Genomic DNA, 23096 nt, shown 5'->3' on the forward strand with positions numbered 1-23096 from the left:
AAGGGGACTTTCTGGGTTCTTTAAGGTGCTCCAGGCTCCAGTTCCATTCCTGAGGTTTGGCTGCATCCTTGTACTGAGAGTCCAGGGTTCTTCCAATAAAATTTCTTTCTGCTTAAGATAGTGTTTTGCTTTGGGTATTTGTTACTTGCAACCAGAAAGCAAGATCCTATCATTCTGACTGGAAAGGTGGACTACCTTGTCTGTGACTGCTGTCTGTTGGGACCCAACCATGTGTCCTCTGAGGATAGATTTTAGGGGGCTGGGTAGCAAATATCAGAATGCTGCCTCTAATTTTCAGTCTTCATTAAGGTGTCAGAAGACTGGAACATGCTCAAATTCAGCTGCAAGCTGCCTGGAAACCACAAGGCAGGGGTGTATCCCTGTTCTGTGAAGCCCTCTTTGCCCATTGCCAGCTCCCTGAGACTGCTGAGGTCGGATAATCATGGGCTTCACTGAATTACAGCTGCCAAGTTATCTACCACGCCGCTTCTACAGCCATCAATTATCCCCTTTCTCTCTTGAATCTTCGACACTTCCCTCTGTATTTGCTCCTTAAAGCAGCATTTAAGTCCATTCCCCTCTCAACAAAATCCATTCTAGACTTCTCAACTCTCTCTTCCTATTTCTCCTTCCTTGAAGAAGTTGTTCATCCTCAGTGACAAACTATAGCAATCAGGTGGCCTTACTCTGCCGTGACGGCACTTACTAAGGCTGTCCACGACACCTCACAACTAAATTCAGCGGGTGTTTTTCAGGTCTCCCCTTGCTTGGCCTCTCGGGAGCACGTGACACTATTGATCACCCACATCCGTGAACCGCTTTCTTCCCTTGGCTTCTGGGATATCGTATGCCTCTGGCTTTCTTTTTACGTGTCAGCTTCTTTCTTTGCAAGTTCCTCGTTCTGTTCTATACTTGAAACATACTGGTGTTCCTTGGGCTTGGTCCTAGTCCTCAATCTTTTTTTGTTTGTTTGTTTGTTCTCAGCTTTTCTGGGACAACCTCAACCACTTTCTCGCATTACTGTACATACCTGAATATAAGACCAACACGCACCCTCTACCAGAACACAATAATCTCTTAGAAAAGAGGGAGTCGCCTTATATTCTGACCCCTAAAAAGTCCTTCATATCACTGGATGTTCTCTCAGTTATTTTGCACAAGAAAATGCTCTTTGGGGGGATACACATTAGCATGAAATGATCTCATTCCAGGTCCATATAGAAGCCACCTGACAGAATTGGTAAGAAAGGAAACAAGGAAATTTAATACAGATTTAGAAATAGCTTCTAGAGAAATACCTTCACATTTGCAAATATTGGATGTTCTTGTAAACAAGCCTTTGAAAGTCACTATAAAAATGGTACGATAGTGAATTCAATTACAGGATAAATGATGTAGTGTGATTTGATACAGAGGCTCAGCATAAAATGCCCAGTGACAACATCAAATAAAGGGGCAAAACCTTAGGTGAAGTGAGCATGAGTGTCCTTAACAACTGTGTCAGAGATTCAAAATGTGACCCTGGTGATCAATAAAACACTGTGACGTGTTTCAATAACATTATTTTTTAAACTATATTTTATGTAATACGTAAAGAAAGTATAATTAAATTAATACATTGAACACTATAAGTAGATCCTTGATTATTCCATCTATATTGCTTAAAACTTTATACATTCAAGTTGATCACCAAGTTTTATTGGGTGGACGGATTTTTAATTGCAAAATGGGGGCTCACCCTATATTCAGAAGCACCTTATATTCAGGCATATACGGTATAAACTGATGCCTCACCTCTCTCTGGCCCAGTTCTCCCCGATAAACTCCAGACCCAAATAACAAACAGTTTACTGATACTTCTACTCAAATGTCACATAGGCACTTGTCCAAAGGTAAACTCACATGGCCTCCCATCTGCTCCTCTTCCTTGCTCCTTCCCAGTGAATGTCACCACCTTCATTCAGTGGCCCAAGTGGAAATCTGAATCACACACATCTCCTCTCTCCCACATACCTCTGTAGTTTCTACCTATCTCCTAAATCTCTCTTATCTATTCACTTCTCTTAATTCCCTCTGCTTTACTCCAGGCCACCAGGGTTTCCTCCCCAGACTACCGCTAACAAAAACCTAAACTGGTTTTCTTGGTGGTGTCTCATTTTAACCTACACATCCATGAAGCAGCCTTGAGCAATCCTTCTTAAATGCAAATCTGATGTCAGTTCCCACTGCAGGGTGGCCAAGTCCTACCCGTCTTTTCCTTCCACGTTTGTCTCAGCTTAGAGACCCACGCTTCTTTAATTCCCATCCCTCCCCGCCTTTGCTCCCCCACCCCCACACACAGTTCCGTCAGATTAGATGCTCTGACGATGTTTTCCCACACTCCTTATCTTTCCTTACCATAACACTCTTCACACTTCTTTGTTATAATTGTTTATCTTTCCTGCTAGGCTGGGAACCTTGTCTATCTGGCTCACCAGTTCATTCCCCTAACACGGGGCAGGATCTGAGACATAGTAAGTGCATTATAAATGTGAAATGAATGAACCGGTACCTTGTTATCCCAGCACCTAGAATATCTGGCAAAGTAACAGGTCCTCAATACTATTTGTTGAATTAATAGATTGTTGTTGAACTAAAGATATGTGATTAACTAAAGCAAGGTATAACAAGCAAAATTAATATTGTGAAGGCTTTGTCCTTAAGGAGCACATATCCTTCTTAATTAGGCTTAATCAGAGATGGCTCCCTAGAACAGGTGGCTTTTGGAAGCGAAAGGGAGAAATAAAAAGTCTTACCTAGTGGAATGTAAAGGGCAAATGTAAATATGTCAACATCTGTGCAGAAGAAAATCACAGTCTGAAGACATGGGTAACTCCTACTGAAAAATTGCTGGGACCAGGGAGTGTTCTATACTGGGATCCACTTGTCAGAGAGTTAGCTTTTTCTCTACTTTGGACACTGGGATTCAGCCAGAGATCAGCTGCAGAACCTAATTACTGCCAGCAATTAAACACTGAACTAGATTGCCTCTCTAAAGTTGAAAAATAATCCTTTCACCATTGAGAATAAGATTCTTACTAAGTTTTACATTCATTGGCTTTATTAATTTTGCATTTAATTTTTATATCAAAGTACACTTAGAATAAATTTCACAAGAGTATTTGGTCTAGTTATTTTTGGCCTGCACTTTGATAACTTATACTAACAAACAATGGCCAGTCTGTTTTCTTTGCTCTAAAAGTTCCTTTGTGCACTATGCCTTGAACATGGGCCTCACGTTCTAACTTTACTCAGATGGTAAATTCATGAATGTCTTAACATTGCTTCATGCTGATTAATAATTTAGACTCCATAAAAATATGATTAGTCGTATAAATGTTGACTGAGGTATTAATTGAAAATTTTGTTCAGAGAATGAAAATGATAAATAAGATGCCTAAGAAAATCTTTTCTCAGAGATGCCTTACAAAAGAAGAAATTAATTAGTCTAAATGATGACTTTTAAGGGGAATGTTTCCACTGTCAGTTAAACTGAAAGAAGGTGGAGGATCTGAATTCAAGTGCCTGTCTGGTCTACTCCAGCCTTGCTCTTGAACTGGTAGAAAATTTGTAACTTTTAATCTGGGTCCCAACTGTGAGTGGTTTATTAGAGTGGGTTTTATTAAAATTGTGATTTGATCACAAGCCAGAAATATATGACTTAGTCACTCTATTTTACAGAAAGTGCTTTAAACTTCTGATTTAACCCTAACATACACAGTGGGCTGATAAATTAACCTAGACAGTTCACAGAGGCCATACATGAAAATCAATCTGATTACTTTATTAGCCATAACGCACATATTTTTCAAACTTGGAGATAAACGTAAGCTTCCTTTTAGAAGTTATATTATGCATTTTATAGTTATGATATAATGAAAAATTTCCAGACTTAGAAAAGGTATCTGAATATTAACATTTGCCAGGCAATTTATAGTTTCCAAAAGAGCTTTTCTCATTAATTATCTCAGAAAACTGAATAATGATGTGATTATTAAAGGTTAATTAAGCAAATACTTGCAAAGTAATTGGGAGGTAATCTATTTCTAATTTAACAGGTCAATCAGGGGTATTTAGGAAATATTTTTGCTACTTAACAACTCTAACCAAAACAAAAAGATGTTTAAATTGTTTCCCTAGTGGAAAACAATAAGCCTGTGTTCGCTTTTTTAAGAGCCAATTGTTTCCAAGGGTTCCTGATTCCAACGTTTGGATGATCTGAGAGGTTTTATGAGGATTCTGAGCTCTTCCCTCCCAATGTTAACGCAAACCTTACACTGCTTTTTGTCATTTCAGAATAAAAAATATCTGAAGGAAGTAATTAGAAGGCGCAGAGGGATGTGGAAGTTAGAGAACTAGCCATCTACTTGTGGAAAGCAATACTTTTGGTTATTGAGTATACAGAACCAGTGAATAAAAATCCAACTCATACTAACAACCAAACATGACTCTCCAAGTGCATAACCATACAAAGAAATTTTCTTAAAATATTTTCCATGGGTGCAGTTTATACAAATGTCAGTATTCCCATCAGCAGTGTAACCACACAGTGCTTTTCCCTAACTTTGGTCAGCCTGGGTGCTGCCTCACGATGAGCAAGAGGTTTAAAGTCACATCTCTCCTGCTCCTGGTTTTCCAGCGAAAAGAGTGACTCCCAGGTACGAAGATGCGCGGGGGCCGGCAGAGCAGAGGTGAAAGGTCTCGGTTACAGCCCGAGCATCAGCCCGGGGCGTCGTGGGGCGCGGCTGGGCCCTCGCGCCGGCGGCAGGAGTGGACACGGGGCACCTTTGCCTGCGCCCTGCTCCCCTGGAGCCGGACTGCGGGCTGCGGGTGGGGGCGCGGGCCCCGCGGTCCGGGCGGGCCCGGCAATGTCCCGGGGAAGCTCGCGGCGAGGGCGGCCCGGCGGGGAAGCGGAGGTCAACGGCGGCGCGGCGGGCCCCCTCCCACGGGAGCCGCGCCAGGTCCCAGCCAGAGCCGGGCGGGATCGCTATTGTTTTTGGCGAGAACATAAATCCCCGCGCCGACCCTCTGCGCACCCAGGTTTCCTCCCGGAGGCCATTCGGTTTCCTCTGAGGCCCTATATAGAGGCCCTGGGCCCAGGCTGGAGAGAGGCGCGCGTTCGCTCCGGCCTCGCGGACAAGCCCGGGCTCGGAGCGCCTCTCGCCCTCAGGTCTCTGCAGCCGGCGGCGTCCGGGGAGGTGAGAGGGGAGAATTTCTCCCGGGTGCGAGGAGCAGGGGAGGCGGGAGCGCGCGGGGGCCAGGACGCGGAGGAGGAGGAGGAGGAGGAGGAGGATCCACTTCTCCGGGGTTTCCCTGACGCCAGCAGCAGCGCCCGGCGCGCGCGCCCCGCGCCCGTCCGCGGCTCCGGGCAGAAGGGGGAGGGGAGCGGGCGGCAGCCGGGATTGGAGCTGCGGCGGGCCGCGCGCGGAGCAAGGCGGTGCGGGCGAGGGAGGCGCGCGCCTGCGCGTGCGCGGGGGTGCGCGCCCCGGGTCCCCGCCCCCGACCCCCGCCGCCCGCGGTCTCCGCCCACCTCGCGCTGGTGTGTGGAGCCGGAGTCGGCGGCGGGTGGCGGCGCCTGGAACCTGGAGACCGACCCACCCCCCCCCTCCCCGGAATGTACTGACTCCCCCCTCTCGGCTCTCCTCCCTCTCCGCCCCCCTGCAGGAGGGAGGCGCCCCCGAGTCTCCCCTCCCGCGAGAGGGGCCGCGCGGGCCGGGCCGGGCCGGGCTGGAGCAGCGGCGGCGGCGGCCGCGGGAGCCGAGCCTGCAGCGAGGGACCGGCTGAGGCGCGCGGGAGGGAAGCAGGCGAGGGCTCCGCGGCGCTGCCGCCGCCGCCGCCGCCGCCGCCGCCGCTCGCGGGGAAGAGATGGCGGCGGAGCGGGGAGCCCGGCGAGTCCTCGGCACCTCCTCCTTCTGGCTCTGCTGCCTGCTGCTGCTCGCGCGCTGGGCGTCGGGCGCCGCGGCCGCCAGGAGCGGCTCCCCGCCGCAGTCCCCAGGTAAGCGGTGGCCGGGGCGCGGGCCGGGGCGGCGCGGGGTGGGGGCGGGGGCGCGGCACCGGCACCGGTGGCCGCGGTGTTTTTGTTTAGGATCCAGGAGGAAACGTGCAGGAACTTCTCTGCCTCGTCTCGGGTTGCGGAGGAGAAAGGGGGTCGCGCTGGGTGGAGAGTGAGGTGGGCCGGCGGGGGCGCCCCAGGGGAGGGGCGGCCGTGGGGGCGCGTCGGGGGTTCCGGGGTCTAGTTCTGCGCTTTGTACCCGGAGGCAGGTTCACCCCTCGCCTCCCTCCCCTCCCCCAGGCTCATCCCACTTGTAAGAGTGGGACATTCTTGTGCTCACACAAGCACCAGTAGAGGCCACTACACACCTCATTAAATAAACAATCGTACGGGCAATTCATTAATTTTCAGGAATGGAAGGGGGAGGGGGGCTTGAACTTCGCATTCCCTGGCCAGGGATTTCCCAGCTGAAGTCCCTGGGAAGGCTGGCTCATCTCGAAGGTATCCTTGTGCGAAATTGTAGCCCCGAGGCCGCGGGGAGAGAGGGTGTCAGAGGGACACAATTGTCCCCTCATAGCCAGTGGTGTTGACTTAACGATCAGGGCGCCTTGGAGAATGGCTCCAAGTGATTATATCTGTTAATGTTTCCGTTATGAAAATGCTGCTTCTTTCCTGGGGATTACAACTATATTTACAGCCCGTTAACTGCTCTTAACCTAGGGAATTGTCTAGGCATCGGATTTTAAGTACTTGTACTTTGTTTTCAAGTGGCAATATTTAAATATATTTAGCCACAAAAGCCATTTTCAGGTTTTTTATATGATAGATTATTGAAAACATTTGCATTCCTGGTTATTTAAGGGGACCAATTAACAAAACGCCAGACCTGCCCGTAGAGACCTTACAATGTAATTGAGGAGCAGAACCCACTCAGCAGTTGAAGGCAAATTAGCATATAATCTGTTTAAATTGTTTGACCAAGGTGGTGTGTCATAAAACTTGACAACTTTCACCTGCTTGTGTGAGAGCTGAAATTTTTGTATTTGGAAGTCGTCAGGCACAGTGGCAGCTTCCAGTCACCACTATTACTTGTTTTTCCTGGGTTTATATTTAAAATCACACTGCAGTATAACTTGGCTGATTAAAAACTTTCTTTTGATTTTCTTACAGAGTATATATAGCACATGGCTTTTGCCAAAATTAAAAGCTTTAAACCTGAACGTGCCACTGGGGATTATCAAAGCACCTATGTAAACAATAGTGTGCTGGTATCAAACTTGCATGTTCATCCTACCCAGAATACACATGTTGGTCCTTAAATGTAGGTAACTGATCCAGCCCTTTCTGTGCTTGTGGATGGGCAAGAAAAATGTAAGAAGTTCTCTCTTCTCCTAATTCTGTATGTGGAATTTTATATGTGGCTCATCATGTTGTGTGTGTGTTAGGTAGTTGGTAAGAGTTTCTGATAAAAATATTGTCAGTAATTTTGTAAGTAGAGTGTAGTAATTTTATCACTTAGGTTCATAAAAATAATCAGTCTCTTAGAAAGTGGTCTTAACATCTATTTCAACATTAATTCAGTTGATGGGCATTTACTTTTGCACTGATGAGAAGTGCAAGGCAGGGCTGAAATGTGGGCTCTGCCTTCATGGAGTTTGCAGTCTGGCATGTGGGTAGGAAAGATAGCCATTCAACTGCTAATTATATAGTAATTAAGTTCTGACAGACACTACCAAGGAGACGAGTCGGTTTTGAGAAATCATTTACTGCAGGTGCCTAACCTAACCTGGGTGACATGGTATCTCAGAAGTGAGATCTGAGTGGGAGTGGAGGTGAGGAGGCCCGCAGCTAACTAGTGGTATAGCTGGGTCTAGAACACAGGTCTCAATCTCTGCAGAGTGCTCTCCACAAACCATCCTGCCTCATTGCAGAAGGGAAAGGAGGGGTTGGTCAGTTCTTTCACAAGCTGCAGAGACGTCAAGGGATTTGAGCAGGGAGTAAATGGCAACTGGAACAAGCTGTCAGTAAATTAGGTGCCATTTGTCAGTGGCTTAAATTATTAATTTTTGTAGAGGGGTTAGACTCAGACACCTTTCTGTAAGGGATTACAGTGAGTAGGTGATAGGAAATGGAGATATTTGGTAGTAAAGGAGAAAGACGGTGTGGGACAGGGATAAATGGGGTGTTTTTCCAGCATAGGGAAGATGTGTAGACATGGGGAGGCGGAGGAAAAAGGCGAGGGAAGGACTAGTGATAGAAAATGGGCAGCAGAGGTGGAGGGTTGGAAATGATTAGGCACACAGGGTGGTGGTAGGAAGGAAAGGCAGATTACTGGGCAGATACGGAGGGACCTAGGGAAAGATGACAGGACAGAGCAGCCCATGCAACGCAGGTCTCTCTAATCAGAGGGAAGGGATTAAGGAATGGTGGTACCAGCTGGTGGTGGGAATTGGGATGCAAGGGTGTAGACAGTTAGGAAGACGATGTTGAGAGCTTATTTGAAATCAGTTTGAATTTGAAGTATACTAGATCAGCTATTTCCACACTTGGAACAGCAACTTTTTGTCCCAAGAGCAGAATTAGTGAAAAGTTTTAATTCAGTATTGATTGCTTCTGAGTTACATGAAATATGTAGAAATTGTTTTTTTAAACTTTTATTAGAATAATTGAATACCCCATTTAGTTGATCAGATGGCAGAAGAGTGTTTGATGAAATGTCCTAATGACGTTGAGCCTTGACCTAGACTTCAGAGGTGTACCATAGGGGTCATGTAGCTCTGCTTCTCATTGAAGCTAAAAATCCTCTTGTCAACATCCTGCATAGACAGATGACTGTTCGCCTGAATCATTTGCTTGATGATATGATTCATTACCTCACGAGGCAGTCCATTCCTGTTTTGAGTAACTTCTGTTAGTAAACTTTGCTCTAGTAAACATTTTCTCACCCTTCTTGAATTTTTTTTCTCTTGCCATTTTTGGCACCACCCTAGCTCCTGATTCATCTCTTACGTCTCTGATCAATTCTTCATTTGTTTTCAGGTTTTTCTTTCACCTCATTAAATATTAGTGTCTAAAGTTGGTCTCATTCTGTACACTTGTCTTCGGTTGCTCCTGTAAGCTAATGGTCCTCCTAGTCCACTCATCCTCACGTGGCAGTCTGTAGCTTCACTGAAGAGGCGCCTTATGTTACCCAAGACCGCAGGTAAACTCATCTTTGCCCTCATCCCCTCTCTCCAGACAGTAACAGACCACTTTCTGTCCCAGGGTTCTCATCATTGTTTGAACGATGGTGTGGACTTGTCTTCCTTTGTTACCTGCCTTGGACATCACTGTTCACCACTCAACCTGGTGGAGATCTAGAAGTCATCCTGGACGCTCCCCTTTCCCTCTAGCCAATAATTCTGTTTAACTTTTACCTCCTAGCTGTTTCTTGAATCATTATCACCCCACTTAGAGTGACAATAGCGGCTCTGTAATTAACCTCTTTATCTCCACTGTTAGCTTCTAGAAGTCTGTTCTCCTGCTGGAGTGAGCTGTCTTAGATATTCTTCTGAGCATGCCACTCTCCTACGTACAGCCTCTTAACAATTAGCGTTCCACAGCTTGAGCGTTCGAGTCTAAACTTCTCTGCGTGGGCATCATGAGGCTGTTGATGTTCTCTGCCACTATCCTGCACTCCCAGTTGAAAGCCTCGTCTCTTGGCACAGCTGAGATGTCCCTGGCGCTCCACCACGCCAGGTTACTGCGGAGTTTCAGGTCTCCACACCTTTGCACATGCTGTTCTTTCTTCCCGTTAATGCCACTTCCCACCCTGGTCACCTCTGAAACGCCTCCTCTCTGTCCAGTGAATTTTTTCTCCCCTGGCACCCTCCCTCAGAGTTTGTGTCTTCATTCTCTGTGTTCCCAGAGCTTTCTGAGTCTTTTTCATCTTGTGTTACTTTCTCGTCCCCTTTGCCAGTCAAACCTCTTGAGGATTTGGACTTTCCTTACCTGGGGTAGCATAAGCGTCTGTCACAGAGAGATCACCAGTACTTGTTTATCGAATGAATATTGAATTGCTTTTGGTTTTAACCCGCCCGACTCGGGTCTTACGGCACAATTCTGATTCCTTTATATGATGGTCGGTCATGTGTCTGGTGACAGCATTTGTGTGTCTGTTGCTCTCCTTTCTAAGTCAATCATCCTAATTCCTTCAGGCATTCTTCATGTTAATTTGTTTTGTGACCTTTTGTGAGTTTGGTCATCTTCTTCTGGGTATGCTGCAGTATTAGTATTTATTAGTTTTGTCATCTTTGGAACAACCAGTGATCGTACTAATTTGTCTGTAATTAGGGACTGATGCTCTGCGTTGCCTGCCTAACCAGATGAGGTATAAAAGAATTCACAGATTTCCAGGATGGATGTTCAGAGGAGATAAGTGTGACTGCTTTTAGTAAACCATATGAAAATTAATACATGATGTGGGATAGTGCAGAAAAGACCTACATGAAGGCAGAGGATTGGAATATGACTCGGTTCTACACATTCCCACAAATCCGGGGGCTCTAGGCAGGCAAGAATAAAACCTTGCTTACCTGAGTTGCCAAAAGAATGAAATGCAAAATTGCTTGTAAACTGTAAAGTTCAGTACCTGTATAGAATGGTTTTAACATTCTCTGTGAACTTAAAAATATACTACAATTCTCATAAATTTTTTGAAAGTGTAGGTTTTTTTCCTGTGATCATTGTTAGTTTCTTTGTGAGTTTTCTCTATGTTAATATAAAATATTGGAGTAACATTAATCTCACAATGTGGAAGCTCTGTTTATCTGTTTTAATAGTCTTTTCTCCCAAACCCTTCATTTTATTACTGAGTTTTTGTCTGGTTCCATGCTGTTGGTAGGCACTTTGGCTTCTAGGTAAAACTGCATCAACAACAGAACAGTCAGGGGAAATGACTGCAGGTGCAATCACATTGACCAGAGAGCTGGTGACGTGAGGAAAAGTCTTGTGTTTATGATTTTTAAAAATTGACTTTGTCATGGGACACAGGCCAGTGAAAGATGACATTAAAATATAACCTGGATTTTGGATTCATTTAGAGTTTTTTGACTAAAAATTTTGGAAATAGAGACAAAAACTTTAATTTACACCTGCTGGTGTAATTTTGATGTATTTCTTTCTAGCTGCTGTTATGTGGCACGCCATTTTTACACTGTAATCATGGTGTCTGTACAACTTTACATGCACATTATGCTGTTTTTCTTTGTTGCCACACTATCTTTAAATCAGTTTACTTTTAAAAATTTATTTGAAAATACTTAAGTACATGTTTGAAGTAAGAAATATATAGATGTACATAAAGTAAAACTTCCACCAACAAATCCTTTTTTAACCTGTAAATAACTGCTCTTAATGCTTTCCTTCTACTCTCACGTGTGTGTGTATAGTTTTATTTTTTTTATACATAAGCAGGCTCATGCTGCCTGTTGTTTTTCATCTTGTTTTTCACTTAACACTGCACTGGAGATCCTTCCATGACAGTGCGTATAGATTTTCCTAAATGTATAATAAGAATAGTCCGGGGAATGCCTATAATATTAATAGCGGCCTCACTGAGCTGTAGGCACTGTACCAAGCTCCGTTACATGCATCTAATCCTTTATACCACCCTGTGGGGAAGATGGTCCTGTCTCCCCATTCTACAGGTGAGGTAACTGAGTCTCAAATGACTTACCTCACAGCTCTCCTGGCAAAACTGGCATTCTAATCCGGTTTCTGCAGGGCCGCAGCCTGTGCTCTTTACTGTGCTGCGTGCTGGTGCTGATGATTATGCTCCTTTTGTGGATGTTGATTTCAGTATTTTGCCCCCGTAAAGAATGCTGTAATGAACATCTTCCTGCATATAGTCTTTTCCCTTCATGTTTTGGATTTCCAGCATGGGATTGTTGGTGAAAAGATAATCTTTGTGTGTATGTGAGAGTCAGGGTTCCATTTACTGTAGAAGAGTAATGGTATCATTAAGAGTAATACCATTGACTAGTACTTTTACTGCTTTTTCAGGGTAGTTTCATCTTTAATTGTGAACTTAAGGCTGTTATTTTAAAATGCAGGTCCTATAGCTTCTCTGTTTCATCTGTTAACTGGAGGGATTAATTAATTATCTAATTAATAGGTAATCTCAAAGTTCCCTTCTACCTCCAGGTTTCTATAACTTATAAAACCTTTAAAATTGAGTAGTGGATTTATCTCATCTAAATGACCTCTGTTCATTTCTTGTGTTTGAACACTGATTGCTTCTGTTCTTTGATTCAGGAATTACCTTCTATCACTCTCTTAAAGCCCAAGTTACTGTACATCTTTTTTTTTCCTGCAGTGAAGTTGGATATGATTGAGAAAATCTTTTAAGTTGCTTGTAAATGATCGTGTATGATTTTACTTTATATGTGTAAAAATAGCTTAAAGGCTGACTTCAAGAAATAAAGCTTCAGTGTTAAGCAGTTGTGAGATGTTTTAAGTTGCAGTATTACTTAAAAGATTAGATGCTCCTAGGCTTGTAAAGGATGTAAAGTAAACTGACCAAGTTCCAGATCTGGCTGAAATAAGCAGATTTTGGTGTTCCTTTTGACTCCCTATGTACAGAAAGAGGAGAGCGAGAGAAGTAGTAGTTAATATATGTTTTCTTTTACTGAAGTCAGTACTTGAATTCTTGTTAAGGAGTTAGCAGTTGGGCAGTCTGAAATGCAGATTGTGTGTCTTTGCTTTTCCTATTAAAAACAGACATAACCTTTTAAAAAATTGTTTTATAGCAAGAATTTTAAAATTTAATTTTCCAGGGGAAAGGGTATATATAACTCAGTGGTAGAGTGTGTGCTTAGCATGCACGAGGTTGTGGGTTCAATCCCCAGTACCTCCATTAAAAAAAAAGGTACTTAAAAAAAAACTTAATTACCACCTGCCCCCCGAAAAAAGCCCAAACCAAAAAATTTTTAATTTTCCAGTCATTTGGACTAAGATTTTAGTTTTTAACTTTGGCAAGTTGCTAACATGTTACCTCCGAGGGCTTATTATGCACAAAGTTGCGCACCATAGGGGATACTGAGATGAATTAGATGTGTTTTCTCTCCCTAGGAACCCTTGGCCTGCTAGCAGAGATGAGCCAGGCCCGTGGATAATGGGTAACTTGATTTGGACAGAGAAGGTGTCATAACTGCTGTAGGTGGAAAACAAATTCTGGAATCGTTGTGTTACTGTTGAGTAATAGTGCTGCTTTTCTCAGAATTTTGGTCATGTCATCCTTTAGTCCTAACTTAGTTTTACCAAGTCAGTAGACTAGAACTCTCAGAAGGAGTTATTTTTCATTTTCTCTAAGTGAAATGATTACTGGAATCTCTGAATGTATGAGAATGCTAATAATGGAGCCATCTAAGTGTGCAGCTACTTCCGTGTCTTCGGGAAATCCGGAGATGGATCCGTGCAGGTTTTCAGGATTTATTACTGGTCAGTAATAGCCAGTAAAACTGAGGAGTCCTGAGCAGAGTGAATTTTTAAAACGATACCACGTGGAAACTGAATACAGAATATTTGTTTTTCAGCTGCAGAGTGAGTAAAAAAAAAAGAATCACCAGGGTATATCTTTATATATAAGGTCTAGTTAAGGCGATGGCATTATTTACAAATCCAAGGGATAGAATAACAAATTACACATTATATTTGTAATTTTTTATTCATAGCATAACTTTTAATGTAGTAACTAATATTTGAGGACCTTTTTGGTTAATTCTTAGAAGCTTTTGAAGTTTGAGGTGGGGTTAGTAGTTGTTTTAAGTTTACATAGTGTTACATATCCAGGAGGGTGTGTGTGCGCTTCTTATTACGGCGATAATTCCTTTATTAATAGCAGCCCCCCCCCCCCACGTAGAACTCAACCATCATGTGCCTTCATCTCCAGAATATAACTGGAGACTAGGGAATATGAGAAATAATTTTCCAAGTCTATACATCATAGTGGATAAGTTTCTCAGGATCCTAAAGGTCCTTGTTTAGAGCTTATAGCCTTTAATTTACACTGCAGTTCTAACAAACTGTATTGTCTGATTGCTAAGCCCATAGCTGATCAGAAGTGGTAGAAAGACTGTCTAGGAAACACCTGCCAACAACAGCAGTTAGTCCCCTTTATGAGGAAGAAGATTTAAAACAAACATAAGAACACAGGATCTTTCCTTAAACAGAAATCATTGTCTCAGCCAGGCTGAGGAAAGCTGCTTCCCCTCTCCAGCCACTGCTAGTGGGTACTGCCCGCCCTTGGCCCTTTCTTGGGCCCCTCCTACTCTAGATGGGAAGAAACATCTTCCCTCAGAAATCCCTGGAGTCTCATCTCACCTCAAATTAGTACGAGTCCAGGTTGACACCTGAGGTGGGAGAGAAGGAACTGTGACTAGGAAGGGACAAGAGGTGGCAGGGCGGGGTTCCTTGTCTGCTGGTCCCACCTTCCTAGCCATGGAATCTGCCTTTATTAGCAGCATCTCTAACCCTGATGCTAAGACATGTTTGTGAGTTTTAAGTCTGGGGTTAAAACTGTTGGTTTGACTTTGGAAAATTTAAAATATTTTAAAATTTCAAACAATATGTAAGATAAAAAAGTGAGAGAATACTTCTCAGATAGTCACTTTTAATAATAGCTATAGACTTTTTTATATATACAATTAAATATTTAAAACGTATAGTACATACAGGTGTAACAAAACTAAAAAGTAGGGCTGTGTTGTGCATACTGTTTTCCAGCTTGTTTTGGGACATCTTCCCACGTGAATGCATATAAATTTATTGCAGCTGTTTTGATAGCCATATGGTATTTTATAGATATATCATAATTTATTCTCTTTTGATGCTCCCAGATTTTTTTATTGCAGACATATGCAGTGAACCCACTTTTACAAATATCTTTGTGCACATGTTCAAATATACTATAGAGTAAGTTTGTAAATGTGGAATTGTAGGGTAAAAGAGCATGTGTGTTGAAATTTTCACTAGTTACTTCTGAATTGTTCTCCAAAAAGCAGATTTCTCCTATCAACAGCAAGTGAGAGAGTGCCTGTTTCCCCACATCTTTGCCAACATATTATTTTCAGACCTCAAGAGACTTTGCCAGTTTAATAGATGAAAAAACTATGTCTCCTTAAATTTTATATTTTAAAATTATTAATGGAGTTGAGCATCTTTCAGATTTTTATTAATGGTTTATAGTATGTCTGAGAATTGTCTGTGTCTTGTTCATATTCCTGTTTTCTTTCTTGAATCAGTGGTTCATCTATAATATAAATTAAACAATATAGTCAAGATAGGAACAATTTAGAACTATAACTGTCAAAACTCCGATGGGTACTTGTGGTTTTTCATGTGATGAGAAGCACACTGAGTAATCAAGGTGATCTGCTTACCTGACTTGTAACCACCGCTCATGTTCCCTGATATGGATCCATAAGCTTTCAAACTCTTCTATTTCGAAGGAAAAAAAAGTTAAGTATTTTACTCATTGATTTGAATGAAAAATAGGAATTGGAACAGGTACTACTACCCCCTACCTCTTTTAAGACAGGATGGGCAGCTTTAGCTTAGAGTAAGTTCAGTTAATCAAATGCTTGAATGCCAGCTTGGTTCAAGATACTGAGGTGGTTTCAAGTGAAAACTGGATTCAGGATGCAACAGGAAGCAAGTTTAAGGGACAGAAAGTGATTTCCATTTTTGAATACCTTGAGCCTGAGATGCCAGCAGAACATCTCTGTAAAGGTAACACAGAACTGGGGCTCCGATGAGAGGTCTGTCTAGACCTCTGGCTAGAAATGTAGATTCAGGAATTATCTGATGGAGGTGATAGTTCAAACCGTGACACTAGATCATATCACTGAGGGACGAAAAAGAAAACCTAGGGCAAAGACTTGAACATGCACCCATCTTTGGGTGTCCAAAGGAAGGAAACATTACTCTGTCTGCAGAAGTAGATAAGTACCTAGAATCAGAGCTATGTAAAATGGTCAAGTTCATTTTGCCTCTGGATATTTTATTCAGAAACATCTGTGTGAATAAATTGTGATAGTGCCAAAGTGATGTTTGTTCTTTTCCCATACCTCTGTGTGCATGGCGTGGCTCTGGGTTAGAGTGCTAGGCGGGGAGAGGGAAGGCTTACAAAGACAATTGTGAACAATTCTTGACTATAAATAACATATATAATAACCTGCCACTACTGAACTGAGGTAAACAATGAATGCTGATGTGCAGTTAATGTGCCCATGCTTAGAACAGAACCTGGCTTGTCTTAATCGCTCATTAAATGTAAACTGTTGTTATTTTTATTACTATAACCTGGATGAAGAGGCTAGCTAAAAATACGTGAAAATTGGATAACACTTATGTAATTTGGTTTATATTATCTGATGACTGTGTGTAATTAGATTGTTAAACGAGTGAGCTTATGTGGAGAAGGATAAAGATTTGTTTAGTTTGGAGTATTTGGTTAATAAGTTTCTTCGAGGAAGTCGGGTTTGAGCTGATTTTGAAAGCATGAGTAGGCTTTTGAGATGGGCAGATTTTTCTGGCAAAGAGAATGAAAGGAAGAGCAGTATGAGTTGAGGCAGAATAAAGTCCAAAGCAACAAAAATGTTCTTGATCAGTAAACTGTTTCTTGAAAGGCTCACTTTCGCTATTCTGAAATTTATCATTTGTTATGAAATGGAAAGCTGATTATTAGATGATGAAATCATAGGCCAGATAGTCTTTTAAAGGTTGTGATACTAGAAAAGAAGCTGGAGGTAGTGCTTGTTCCAACTTTTAATGCCCGAAAATTAACCTTGCTACATACTTGCTTCTTAAGACTTCATTTATTTTCTGTTAGACATTGTGGATATCTTTTATGAAACATTGATTTTGCTCTAAGCTGCAGAAATAAGCTTCAGGATAATGTGTATTGGGAAGTTCTGAGGAATTAATTTTTATGAAGAAATCCTTATTTTTTAAAAATTTGGAAGCTTTGTGGAAAAGTGAATTTCCTTCTTCAGAATAGGTGTATTTTTAGAGATTTTGCAGTTTCAGAATCAGCCTTATGTATCAGTCATTAAAATTTGTGGGTAAGAAGTATAACGTGGTATTTACTTGGTGGTTAGTTGCACTTTGTTCAAAATTGCTTTAAAATTCGCCTCTGCCTATCATTTGACCTTGATAAAAAAAAAAATTCCTGTATTAAAATCTCTTTCTTTTAGAACTCACTGGACAGCTCCCTGCCTCCTCCAGATTTAATGTGGTACACAATATTAATGTCTACTAGGTACTCTCACTTTAAAAAAATCTATGTTTTTAGAATTTGTGTGTGTGTGTGTATTTTGAGATTTAGAAATTTCTCCAGGATATGGATAGATGGAAGTTTATTCACTGATTTTTTTCTTTTTGAAAACTGACACAGTGGAGTTGCATTTTGTATAGGCATTAGATTTAGATTCAGAAAGTAATGTGAAAACTGAATATTACCATTTTCTCATTTACCATACCTTAGGAAAATCCCACATGGGAGGCTCATATTTCATCTCTCAGTAAGTTGAGCATAGATAGCTTTTCTTCTTAGTGTTGGAACAAATTATTTCTTTTGTTGACTACCAGACGAAGAGGAAAACTTGTATTTATATTGTTCAAAGCCATTTTTTTTAAACTCTAGAATTGAAGCGTGGTGAGATGTTCATACTAAGAGAGGCACACTGGAGCTGAGCTCAGCCGGGAGAACAAGTTCACATCTCATGTTGCATGCTTATACTGAATGGCATGTGAAGTGGCTTGTTGTGTTTAAATTATTTCGTATTCTCTCACGTATGCCTGAATTCATTTAATGTAAAATGTGTGTATGATGTGACTTCTCTAATTTTTTTGTTTTGAACACATACATCTATTGTAGGGTAGAAAATTTTTCTTCTTTTATTACTTTACTACCTGTACTCTGTTATCTGTTTCTGGAATTCCAGAGGTAAGTATATTTGACTTCTTGTCTCTTTACTCTGATACTTTATTTCTCTCTCTTTTTTTTGGTGTGTCAATTTTTGCTTTATGTGTTTTGAGGCTATATTATTAGATGCATACATACTTAGAATTGTTATCTTTCTAATGATTAACGTCTACTTCTTCTGATAATAATATAGCTATATAACCTATCTTTTGGTTAGTGTTGAAGAGTTTCCACACTTTGATTTTTAGCCATTTTGTAGTCTTATATTTCTGTTGTGTATGTAGCATATTGTTAGGTTTTCTTTTTTATTTAGACTGACAATTTTTGTCTTTTTTCTAAAGCTCTTTGTCTATTTACATTTAATGTAATGACTGATCTAATTTGGCTTTAAATCTTCCATTTTTATATTTGCTCTATATCTATGATTTTCAGAAATCTGACTGTGATGAGCCTAGTTCTGATTTTCTTTGTATTAGTCCTGCCTGTAGAGTTTCCTGTCTCTCTGGGATGATTACTTTTCATCAATTTTGGAAAGTTCTTGGCCATTATCTCTTCAAATATTTCTTCTTCCCCATTGGGGTTTAGTTCACTTAAGCTTCTTTGAATCCTCATCATTCTGATGGGTTCAGAAAAGCTATGGTTTCTGTAGTTTATCTGCCCTGTTTTGGTTGTTAGGGTAAGAGCAATAGTCTCTTGTGACTTTCTGCATTCTACCAGAGACAGCACTTCATTTATTGATTTCTTAATTTCATTTACTGTATTTTTCAAATTTAGAATGTCTATTCTGTTTTCTTTTATAGTTTCTAGGTCTCTGCTGAAATTTTCCGTACTGTATCTTTATTCCTTTAACCCTCCCATTACATGTGTTACCACTGAGCTATACCCACCCCCCAGATTATTGCATGAGGGTTTGCCTTTGTCTGGTTCTCCTGGTTTTGGGGTTTTGTGTTTTTATGTGCTTGTTTATTTCTGATTGAGTGCCAGACATTCTTTGTGAAAAATTACAGAAATAATCTGAATGCTACTGTCTTCTACTAGAAAAGGTTTACCTTTGCTTATCTTCTGGTACGTGGTTATTATAAAGCCACTAACAATCTCAGATCACTTTAATCCCTTCAGGGATTGAGATTGTTTAGAATTGGGCTTCAGACCGTATGAGTTGAAATATTTGGTGTTTACCCTTTATTTCCTGGATGTAGCCCTTTAAGGTCCTCATCTACAGCTTAACAGGTTTACCCTCCTCCTGGAGTGAGTGAGGCATGCCCTCACTCCAGTTTTTGTCCTCTCAGGGCTTAAGTCTGTCAAAAGCTGTGCTTGTCTACTCAGGCATCTGCAGCAGTGGTGGCCTTTAGAACCCACAGATACCTCTGGGCAAAAAGCAACTCCAAATACCAGATTTGTTTATTTGGATTTTTTCATTATCTGGATCTTGGTCCCTTAATTCCTCATGACCTCTGTTGCCCTCACACAGATATTTTGTATTTGTCTAGTTTCTTTATTTCTTCTCAGTGGAAGAGCTGGTCCAAACCACTTACTCTGGCATTCTTGGAAGTTAAACTCTTGCAGTGCTCCTTTCGTCTTTTCTCTTATTTGTGTTCTATGTGAAATTTTCATGTTTATTTGTTTGTTTTATCGTGTGCAACCTGTGGCTGAAAGCGGTCTGTCCTGATTTCAGGTTATTCTCTTTTCCTTTTTAAAAAAATTTATTCATTTTGTGGGGGGAGGTCATTAGATTTGTTTGTTTGTTTTTTAATGGAGGTACTGGGGATTGAACCCAGGACCTCGTACACTCTACCCCTGAGCTATACCCACTCCACCCCCCAGCCTATTCTCTTTTCATGTGCACAGTATTCAGTTAAGTTTTTCCAGGATTTCTACAGTTGAGAATTATAATATTTTGAAGTTCTCTCTCCTAATAAATTTTCCAGGGGAAAAATTTTGCTTCAGTTGATAGAACAATCACTCCTTTAGCTCCTGGGGCTTTTAAAGTATCTATTTGGGGAGTAATTGTGATAATGGGATGGTGTCTGTGTCTGCTGAGTGTTGCTGGTTTGAGGCGGGCCTCTTTTTAAACTTGTGTGGGTTCCTATTCTGATGTTTCGAGTCTAGATGAAAGAAGAGACAATTTTAGATTTGGGATAATTTTACTTTGTTAGGTCATTGGTTTGGTGGTTTGCAGGGACTAGGGGCAAGGTTATAGTCGGACTGCTATGAAATCGGGAGGTTTACTGCTGCAGGGTTTATGTTTTCAGTGCTGGGGTTAAATTCACAATTCAGATGCTGGCAGTTGGTTGTGGAGCTAGCAGTAGCAGCCTCTTCTCTTTCTGCTCCTTGTCTCAAAACTTTACTTATTACAGTATTGGCGATGTGAATACTTTGCCAGGCTCTTTCCTGGCGGCTCCCTAGGCCCACACATGGTTGGCACTCTTCTGTAATCTTCAGTGGGCTACAGATTTTTCCCCAGGTGCTTTTGTTTTTTGGTTTTTTTAAAAAAATATATTCCTTTGGTTATTTCAGTGGACATTGGGGTGCAGTGTTGGGTAGGCGTTGGTTAATGTTATACATAAGATTGCATTTGCTCTTATGTTATGCATATATAGAAAGTAGGATGGCATGGCTTTTTTTAAAATAAGGAATTCAGAGTTCAGTAAGTTAGGTAGGACATGAAACAAAAGTAGAAGTGTTATATATTCATTATGCAACCTTTTACTTAAGGGAAGAAGAATTAGGAATCTGCTTCAGCCTTAAATCTAGAGTTTGCCATTCTGAAAATCTTGCTTTAGAAGTGGTTTGAACAATTAGGTATTGTAGAAGGAGTTAGGAAAGCAGGTAGCTGAGGCCAGAGGTGGACTGGAAAAGAAAATGGCTAGCTAGCTTCATTATGCTGTTTCAGGAAGAACAAGGTTATTTCTGTTATAGACATAAAATGCACTGTAAGAAAAGTGGCTGCCTTCACTTTACATCCAGAAAGAATAGTGCAATTTAGAGAAAGCTATTTAAATTGAGTCTTCCTGACTAGTGTTTTCTTATGATGTAAGTTGATTTTCTTCATATGTTGTTCATCTTAGGTCAAATACATTGTTTCATTTATGTAATGTTAAGCTTGATATGACAAAGAACGTTTGCTGCCAGGGTTTCAGTTTTTGATGCGGTGGCTTTCACACTTGTGCAAGTGTTAGAACATCTGGAAGTCGTGATGTGCTTTGTGAGATACTGTGAAGTACTAATGCCTTTAATTACATTAAACAAATGAAGTATAATACTACAAGCTGTAAATCTGACCTGTATGAATGCAGCTCAGCTCAGCTAATGGAAGAAATATCTAATGAACATTTGCTGTGTACCACAACACGAGGTAACTTCACGATGAAAATGAATCATGGAAGAGGTAGAAGTAGAAAACAGAAGTAAGGTGTTTTCCCCCCTTGCCCGGAACATCAGTGGTCTGTAGAATCTTTTAAGATTAATTTGAGATTGTCACAGGGGCTGGTTGATTTAGCCAATGGCAGTGTGCCTCAGTGATTCTTAGAGTGAAGTCACTATTTTTCAGGGCATCCTTATGCATAAACTGAGAGAGAAACTCTGTGGCCTGGAGGCCTGGGAGTCTGCATTTAAGGAAGCATCTGCGAAATTTCTTACAAAGCTTGAGAAATATTTTCTAAACATTGACTGAGAAAACCCAGAATATTGCTTCTGATTTTAAAAGGAATAGTGTTTTAAAATGAACTTCGTCTCCAAGGGAAAGAGTAGTTCCTATGATGGGGTAGTTGCTGTTTATTCACTTGTATTTAAGAAATATATTTATACAACAATATTTATACTACAAACATTTGCAATTTGAAAAGAATCGCCATTTCTCTGAAAGTCTTTTATTTTGGTTTTTACATGGGAATAATCACATTACATTTAATGGCTTTTCAAATATGAAATTCAATAGGATTTCATGTGTATTAGATTAATGTAATATCTGGAAGATGCAAAATTATAATACATTTTAAAGTTTTGATTTATTAACTGCTTCAACTTTTGGAAACAGGAACATAAATGAAAGTTAAACTGAAAGTCTTATGTATATAAATTTAAAAAATTTTTTTCTCCAAAACAATGAATTTCAGACTAGTCCATTCCTTAAACTTTCATTGAGTATATGCTGTGTGCCACCTTGTATGTTGGGGCGTTGAGGATGATACAGACTTAAACCTTGTTTGGTAAAGTTCACTTTAGTGGGACTGAGATAGGGAAGGAATATATATATATATATAAACAGGTGATTTGTGCATTGCCTAATTTTAAATAATTTGAAATTCCAAAAAAAGATACTTAAAGAACCTAACCCTTATAATATATGCAAGAAAAAGAAACCCACGTGTGTATCCGTGTGTGGAGGTGGTGGTGGTGCCGGTGTCGTCTCACGGCTGTGCAGCTGTCTGGGCAGTCTACAGTGATAACAGGATGATGGGCGTGGGGACAAGTCTACAGAGTGGGAAGACATTTAGGTGGTGGATTGGATATTGTGGTGAGAAACACGTCCAAAGATGGTTCCTAAGGCTTTTTAGGATTTGTATCACAGCAGGATGGATGATGGTGTCTTTTGTGGGGAAAGAAGTAAGTTTTGGGGACCAAGAAGAGCTTGAGTTTAATTTTAGCCACAGTGAACTTGATATGCCTTTGAGTTATCCGGGGGCAGTTTGTCACATTCTGGAGTTAGTGAAAGATGTGGGCTGTGGGCTTGGGAGTCATCTGCTTAGCAAGTGGCAGAGTTGAGAAGGTGGGTCGCTGCAGGACAGAAGTGAGTGGAGGAGGAGGAGGAAAACCAGGAGAGGGTTGCGTCATACAAGCCAAGAAAGGCGCGTCAGGCTTTGCTGGCGGACCAGGTATGCTGAGAAGTGAAGAATGCCGTTTGCCTTTAGCCACCGGGAGTTGTTGGGAGCTTACTAAGAGCTTTAAGTGGAATTTGGGAGCAGGTTGAGGGACAAATGGGAAGGGAGGAAATGAAGAGTGTGTAAAGTTCCAGAAATTTGGCTGTGAATGGGGACTACTGAATGTAGTGGTTGAGGTCTAATAAGAATGGTGTGTGTTTCGTGGGCGAGACTCTTGGAC

General features: G+C 41.3%; 1 protein-coding gene across 6 annotated transcripts in view; it reads left to right on the forward strand.

The window, feature by feature from the left end:
• The first annotated feature begins 5678 nt into the window (after positions 1–5678).
• NEO1 (neogenin 1) overlaps positions 5679–23096 on the forward strand; it is a 160894-nt gene continuing 143476 nt past the window's right edge. For all 6 annotated transcript variants that reach the window (XM_032469157.1, XM_032469160.1, XM_032469161.1 and 3 more), the window contains exon 1: positions 5679–6034. In XM_032469157.1, the coding sequence (XP_032325048.1) occupies positions 5905–6034 (130 nt within the window). In that variant the 5' untranslated portion in view covers positions 5679–5904. The remainder of the gene's footprint in view (positions 6035–23096) is intronic.

This window comes from Camelus ferus, chromosome 27 (genome assembly GCF_009834535.1).
Source record: "Camelus ferus isolate YT-003-E chromosome 27, BCGSAC_Cfer_1.0, whole genome shotgun sequence".
Lineage (NCBI taxonomy): Eukaryota > Metazoa > Chordata > Mammalia > Artiodactyla > Camelidae > Camelus > Camelus ferus.